Genomic DNA, 8,182 nt, shown 5'->3' with positions numbered 1-8,182 from the left:
TCTCTAAGGCCCGTTCCAACCCCTGAAATCCTATGATAAGCAGCTCTGAGAGGGTCAAGTTGCATGCACAGTTAGAGCTTCAGTGCTTGTAAGATGTTTTCACGGATGTGAAGGAGTTGATTGTGGTTTTTCTCCAGTGGGACTTACCCTTGCGGTCACAGGCTTGTAATGAGGCCGTAGCTTTATAGGTAGCCCATTTGGCTGGTGAAATCTAAACTAACATCAGTGGTTTCAGTGGGCTCTTGGTGATCAAATAAAATCATGTAGTGAAATTGAAGCAGAGAAGTGAAAACGTCCTGACATTGAAGGAGGTGGTATCAGGACCCGAGATAAGCAGGAATCTGTTCCAGCTGTAAACATGGAAGGCAGCACACAGCAGTCCTGCTGTTTATGTTTGCTCAAGAGTGGAGCAAACTTGTTCAGATCACCTCAGAAGTAAAACCCAGGACACAAACATTTCCTCACAAGTCGAGGAGTGCCTGGGTGACATTCCCTGAGTGCTCTGTAGCACCTTGAGTCATGGTGGAAGACTGTGGGGCAGGACACTGTCGAAGTGCTTTGGAGAAAAGCCAAATCTCCTGTGTCTCTGCAGGGCAAAGTACGACACTGCTGGTCTGTAACGTTATTTACAAACTCAGTGGCTGTGCCTGTGTGGAAAATGCTTTTTAGTCCCATTTTCCTTCTGTTGAAGGGAAGACAGTTTAGCTTCTGAACTTGCTTCTTTGCTATGTTTTTGAGCAGATGTTGCTTGAACGTGGTTAGAACAGAAGGTAGTGTTTTCTGTAATGGTGGCTGGCTCTGAGTTGCAGATTTCTTATCAGATACTGCCTGCCAGGCATTGAAAAAGAGACCAAGGGCTAAACTGAAATGATTCTTGGATTTTTACCTAGTTCTTCAGGAGCTAATTGCATATGTCGAAGGTAATTTAGGGCATGAATAGAGTTTCGTGCTGCTGAACATGGTTATCCTGAATACTACATACTGTTGGCCTCCTTAAGGGAGCTCTGTATGCGATACAGTGATACAATGCAATTATAAACAAAGGCTGTTGTGCGGGTGCTTTGGCTTCGGATTGCAGATGGATATATCTGGAACAGCTAAAGTGATTACAGCTCCTTCTTTCCTGCTGTAGATTATTGCCCACACAGCAGGCTTGGCAGGGCAGGTCGCGTATCCCTCCCTGTGCCACTGCAGTTTACAGCCCTGTGCGCTTACGTAAGCCGAAATCAGTGACAGCTTGTGGTAGTGTTGCAGATTTTAAACTGGGATGTTGAAAAGTGGGATTGTTACCTGCCTCCTCCAGTTCAGTCTCCCTGCAGCTGTGTGTCAGAGCACCAACGTTAACAGCGCTCTGGGCGCTGGCAGGACTTTTGTGGATGGTCGTCGTGGTTTAAGGCACTTCCTCGCCTTGTCCCTCCCTGCCTTACTGCAGGAGATTACTGCCCTTCTGCTGGGAACAGTAGGGCAAAAGGTACATCCAGGCCTCAGCTGCCCCGTGGCTGCCTGGTGCAAACGGTGTGCCACAGGGACCAGCTTGACGTAAGATCCAGGCTCTGAGCTGAGGTGGATGTGGCATTTGGCTGTCCTTGCCATACAGGTAGTAACCCTTGGCAAAACAGTGGATTTCTGACAGAAACATCCTGAGTCACTGCAATGTAAACCTGCCAGAGTCTAAGGGTTGCCAAGGTTTCTTAATGTAATGGAGTTTAACATAGTCTGAATGCTTATTTTCTCAGCCCCACGTAGCTTCTTCCTTATACAGTCATCGAGTTTAATGTACTCAAATGAATCTCTGCCACTAAGTCCCACAAACGAGTTCCTTTTAACAGAGAAAGCGAAGGCTTTTGCCTGGCACTGCGCTCAAGCCAGGATTGGGAGACTGGCTATGCTCCCTTCTGCCTTAATTGAAAAATCTTTAATTAGAATTTAATTGGCAAGTTGGACATGTCTTGACAATGAGAATGGAATCCATTCTAGTGTTGTGTACGTAACAGTCACAGTGCTTGATACTATTGGTGCAGAGTTATCCGTGCAACGGGTAAGAAACGAGGTGTGTTAAATAAGAGCCTCTTACCTAAGCACTGCTTGATTCTGCTTGCCCCATTTAAGAAGTGCCCAAGCATTGCGGACTTCCAGCTTGGCTTGGGGAGCTCACGAGGCTGTGACTGGCAGTAACAGTCTCAGCAGCTGAACTGTGGAGGCTTATTCTAAGTGAAACTTGATGATTTTTGAGACAGGAGAGAGAGGAATGGTTTTCTTTCCTGTTTTTTCCTTTCCCTGTGTGTGAGGGTGGGTGTTCTCAGAAGCAGTAACAAACCTACTCGCTATTTCCCACAGGTTACTAGTAGTACTTGGGTATTTCTAAATGAAGTTTTGATGTGAGTTCTTGCAGGTTTCATGTGAGAGTCATGTTGGGCCTTTGGAAGATAAAGTGATAGGTGGGTCCAGATAAAATTATTTTGCAATGCTTTTTCTTGTAAACTTCCTAAGACACTCTTTGCTTCAATCACCCAAGGTAGCAACAAAAGCTTGTCACTGTGACTACTTACTTCATGCCCTTTTGCACTTCGCCAGTTGAATAGCAGAAACATGTTGCATTTTGTGGCTGGGAGTGGAGCAGCATGCTGTGGTGTATTACAACTAGTCTGTAGGAATGTTTATGTCTAGTAAGTAACATTTTCATCCACTCCTGTGTGTATGGGAATGGGCAGAAAATAGGCTGTGTTTTAATCTGAGAGTAAAGCTGAGTGAGAGAAGTTGTGGTAGATCTAATTTTTCTTTCATCTGACCTCTCAGATTTACTGAAATCAGTTCTCTATGAGGCTCTTCTAAACAAAAGAACACAAAAATTGATGTAGCTTCAATGTACTTCAGTTTTCTAGCAAGGTATGATTTTGCCTCTAATCATAATTGTGAGTGGACTCAGAGTTCTGAAAGAGTTTAATTTAAGAATGGGTTTTTAACTCAATTCAGAAAATTTTTTTGTGCATTTTTAGAAGTTTTCTTGAAGAAGGTGTGAGCCAAGATCAAGATCTTGATTATGTTCTTGCAGAGAGGTTAATGTGGAGTGTTCTTCAGATGACAGTGTTAGCTTTTTGTTAGTACAGAAAAGTCTGGGTAATGTTAACTATTTCTGTTTCAGGTCGGGAGTTCCTCATCCCTTCACTGGCACACAGGTTCATTGCAGAGATGGTGGATTTTTTCATTCTGTTCTTTATTAAGGCAACCATCGTTTTAAGTATTATGCACCTCAGTGGAATAAAGTAAGTTGAACAACTTAAAGCTTTGTCATGTACAGCCTTAAGCTCCTTGTGCTATTTGAGGTCTCAGGTTGCATTTATGGTGTATGCTTTATGCATATGATGGCATTTAATACCTGACAGAAGTTGAGGAAAAAAGCACCACTAGGTTATCCTTTTAAATACATCCTGGGTTTGGGTCAGCTGGTGGAAACAAAGAATTTGTACAGCTGTATAGGCTCACAAACTCCTTACTAAGGACAGATTAGCCTTGCACTCTTATTTGGGGGGGGCAGTAGTAAGATTTTTTTTTTTAAGTCCTTTAAAATTTTCAAAGAAAAAACATTGACAAATAAACTTGTCTTCTTAAGCAGCCTTTGGAAATGCACTGGATCTGACTGGGATGGAGTACATTTTCTTCGTAACATCTTACATGGTGCTGTGCTTTAGATTTTCTGAGCTAAACAATGCTAACCCAGGCGCAAAAAAAATTTGATCATGCATATCAGCTGTGTATGTACTTGGAAAACACAGAATGCAGCCTGATTGCTAGAAGCTCTACCACACTGCAGGCTTTACTGGGTGTAAACTGCGGTTCTTAACAGGTGTGACCAAGCATTGTGTGTGTCAACTGTACACTAGACTGAAGGACTCTTCATTCCACATTTTTATATGCAGGTTTAATCATTTACCTCAAAGACTTTTTTTAAAGCTGCTTCTTTAACTGTAGATATTTTGTTCCTCAGCTCATTTAGTGACTCTGCTTCGTATGTGCATAATCTTGTTCAGTCTGATGAAGAAACGAGAACTTGGTGTAGTTAGTAATTCCATTACTGTAGAAACACATTTCAAAACCCAAATTTTTGCTAAAGAGCCACCCAAATGTTGACTGTAAAGTGATACTGTACAGATAACATCTTCCAGAGACCTTAAATTGCAGCTTGAGAGGTGTGTGGAAGAGGGTCAAATCCAGACCAATAAATATGTCAGCATAAGTGATCAGTGGGTTTTGTTCAGATAAGCATCAGTTAAAATGTCAGTCGCTGTTCTGTTTAGTTGCCAAAACCTCCAGCTGTAACCTGACAGCTTGTGTTTCCATTTGGGTTTTAGTAGGCTGAGAATGATACAAAATGCAAGTACTGGAAAGATGGGGCACAACTGTATGTGTATTGCTTCTGTAAAGTAGTGAAGGTATAACTTAGAGCATATTCAGTGTTACTGTTTGTGTGAGAGCCAGGAAGTTGCTTACAAGGAACTTTGGAGAAGCGTTCTCGAGGGGTTCTGCCCCTGGGATGTGGTGAGCTTGAGGTTAGGCTGAGCTGTCATGAAAAAAATACATCCTGTCAGGTTCAAGGCACACACTTCAGGCCAAGGCTGTATTGAAGGGAAATGCAGGGTATGCCAGACTATTTTCTTAATTCCTGGGGTGTTTTTCAATCCCTAAGTCTGAATAAAGAGGAGGGCAAGCAGTACACATGCAGATGGAGTGTTTTGAAGTGGGACTGCACATTTTTATGAGTCTCAGGTGCGTGAGTGAAAAATTCTTGCCTAAACACGTGTATCCACTGCAAGTGTCAGATAAGAATGTTCAGTCTGGAGTTTTTCTTCTGAAGGTATGCCATGTACTCAAAATGGATGCTTTGCATAGCTGCTTTGGGATAAAACCCAGAAGGTTTAGATTGCTTTAAAACCTTCCTGTTGCATGCCCAGGTTCCTGCCCCTAGGAGAGTATGGTAAGCAGTAAAGACTCCTGAGTCAGGAACCCTCACCAGGCAAGGGAGGATAGGGCTGCCCTGCTTGCTTAGGGGTACTTGCAACTTCTCCCTTGCTTTTATAGAGAAGAGTGCTGTCTGTTCTTTTTCTTTGAGATTTTCTACAAGGAAAAAACTTGGATGCATTCCATGTTATATGGAGTTAGATGATCACCTGCAGGATCTGTTTACCTCCCAAGAAGTGTGAGAATTTTCAGAACAGTTCTGCAGCCCACTACTCAGGGACACCATTGTGCAAAAGTGGAAATGAAAAATGATCTTTTCTTAATGAAAAAGACAAAACAACTCAGTTGTTTTGCAGCTCAGAAGGAAACCTCATGTTCGGAATTTTAATGGCTTGTTTAGCGTCAGAGAGGCCAAGAAGCTTTTGTTTTTTTACTAATACCAGAACTGAAGGAGTGAGTTCTTATATAAAAGGGGTAAGATTGGTGTTGGGAGGAGGATGGTTTTAAAGTTGTCTTATTTTGTACAGGGACATCTCTAAATTTGCCATGCATTACATCATAGAAGAAATAGATGAAGATACGTCCATGGAAGATTTGCAGAAAATGATGATAGTGGCTCTCATCTACAGGTTATTAGTCTGCTTCTATGAGGTAACTCCTGTAATTAATAGTTGTCAGTTGTTGAAGAAGTGGTTGTGAAAAATACTGCCACCATTGGCCTATAATGTAAATCCTCTTCGCAGTATTTTGGATTATGTTGAAGCTTATGACATTCACATAGTTCTGAGGATAACCAAGTTTGCTAGACCTGTCAACAACGTGGTGTTGTGTGGAATTGAAATAACCTTTCTTTTACAGATAATCTGCATTTGGGGAGCAGGTGGAGCAACCCCAGGGAAATTCTTGCTCGGGCTGCGAGTTGTGACATGTGATACATCTGTGCTGATTGCACCCAGCCGAGTGTTAGTCATTCCATCCTCCAATGTCAGTATGACAACGTAAGTGCTCCTGGCTCGGTCACGTTGCCTTCAGATTAACAGTGTTGAAAGCATGTGATCTGGGAGGAAACACATCACTGCTGTATTGTCGACCTTTGCAATAATTAGATTGCAAGAGCTACTGTCAGATTCTGTGATCTAAGAATAAAATAGTGATTATTCAATCACACTGAATATTTTTCACGTTAGGTGGTAAAATCTCTGAACTTTGGAGATTGACTCTTGTGCTGTGCAAAACTGAGGCACAAAACTTTGAAGTTAACTACTGATATAAGCAGAGAAGTGAAAATGAGACACTTGAATGTTTTATTCTCATTTCAGGTCCACAGTACGAGCTTTGATCAAGAATTTTTCTATTGCATCATTTTTTCCTGCCTTCATTACACTGCTGTTTTTCCAGCATAACAGAACAGCCTATGATATTGTAGCAGGAACTATTGTGGTCAGAAGAAATGGAGTCAGATGATACCAAAAGATGAGATTTCTGGACTGGTTTTGAACATCCCCTCCCACCCCAGCAAATAAAGACCTATCCCAGAACTGAAATTGAGGTATCTATTGGAATCTTTTGCCCAAATTCAATGGGAAGTGATTCAGAAGCTAAAGAAAATGTATGGCTCCTGTATGATGCCAGCAGCTACCTTCAAAGTATTGGAGTTTTCATAGATGCCAAAGAAGTTTGGGAGAGACAATACTTAGCAAATTCTGGGAGTGCGAACCTCCGATTGATGAGACAGAAAGTGGCTGTTGCAGCTGCGGAAAGGAGCTGTTCTGTTCATCAGTCTGGAAAGCAGATATACCTAGAAATACTCCACCTTTAAAGAAATGTTGCTCCTACAGTTTTTGGATGTTGACAGGTAACTAGAAAATCGAGTTGTTTTCCAGGCAGTTGCCTGTCATATGCCAAGGGCGAAGAGAACTGCAGTATTAGACAATAAGGCAGATCACATTAATTAAATTGCCATGTGTGCAGAGAGATCAGCAGTTATCATGTCCTTTATTATTGCTTCACAGACCATATTCCCTCACCTTTTAAGTATTTTATCACAGCGTTGATGTGAGAAGTTTTTTGCATGATTGTCTCAAGCATTGTCACATATTTCAATTGTCCAAGCTAATGAAGAGGTGAAACAATAGCTGCTTTTTCCTCTGGGAAGGGTATGTTACACTGCAGTGTTAGTGAACTGGCCTGTGTAAATAATTCTGGAGCCACGAACAGCACAGAGCTAATGAAAGGTAACTTTTTTGCTTCTGTTTGGAGTGAAAGCACTTGTCTGTTCCTTGCATATAATACAGAGCCAAACAGCTGAATGTGTTTCAGGAGCATGCAGAAAACATTAAGGGAAATGTGTCATAGGTGTCCATCTGCAGAAGTACAAATACTGGTTATTTTCACTTTATCATTCTGGCTCATTGTTTGTATATTCAGAGTAACTTAAATACTGAATAAAGAAGCCTAATATTTTGCATGACCACATAGCTTTGATAATTTGTTTATTCTCGTGTTATTAGTATCTTGGGAAATGAATATAAGCAACAATGTTAATGTTTTATTAAATGTTGAGTAAGACTTTGGAATTATCCTAGAGCCCAGTTTTTGTGTGTTCCTGCCTTAGGCCTAACTCACCACTCCCTCTGTGGCTGAAGTTCTCGCCCTGCCTTCAGTTTTAGACAATAGTTTGGTTGACAGAAATACCTGAGCCTGGTTCTCTCTCTTGTCTCCGTGTGGAATAACTCAGTCAGCAGTGTGTTCGTGTTCTGCAGTATTTCCATTTGACAGGTGGTCTGTGTATGAATGTCAGTCTTCATTTAGAACGATGATTCAGGACCAGATCCACGGTCTCTTGGTGGGAGAATGACATTTTCCATCAGTGACCTCTCCACAAGAACTTGCTAACCTTTTAGATAACTACTTTTAAATATTTTTTTTAAAGTAAAATAAGTCAGTCATCTTGGGTCGATTTTAGTCTTTGTTCAAGCAGACAGTGCATCTGTACCAAAATACCTCATAATTTTGAGGGTTGTTAATGTTTTACACTAACAATTTATTACCAAACCAAAAGACTTCGGCATCTTAAATGTACCATTAGCATTAGAGTAGTGGTACTGACATACACCACTGAAATAAAAATGTTTGAGTCAAAGTGGCAATAAGCAGGCCTCAGTAAAGCACCCTGTTGAGGCTGTTGGAGCACTTGAAGATGTTTAGCTGAAACAGAACAACGGCA

General features: G+C 41.5%; 1 protein-coding gene across 1 annotated transcript; it reads left to right on the top strand.

The window, feature by feature from the left end:
- Nucleotides 1–3,142: 3,142 nt before the first annotated feature.
- On the top strand, nucleotides 3,143–6,740 carry FAM8A1 (family with sequence similarity 8, member A1; the record flags this gene model as incomplete). The annotated part of the gene is made up of 4 exons (XM_009084353.1): nucleotides 3,143–3,263; nucleotides 5,484–5,607; nucleotides 5,815–5,954; nucleotides 6,276–6,740. Coding segments are annotated over 4 exons (530 nt in total), but the record flags the coding sequence as incomplete, so codon positions are not given.
- Between the last annotated feature and the right edge of the window lie 1,442 nt (nucleotides 6,741–8,182).

This window comes from Acanthisitta chloris, unplaced genomic scaffold (genome assembly GCF_000695815.1).
Source record: "Acanthisitta chloris isolate BGI_N310 unplaced genomic scaffold, ASM69581v1 scaffold9571, whole genome shotgun sequence".
NCBI lineage: Eukaryota > Metazoa > Chordata > Aves > Passeriformes > Acanthisittidae > Acanthisitta > Acanthisitta chloris.
Note: the sequence above shows the minus strand (reverse complement) of the source record. Positions and strands in the feature narration are given on the sequence as shown.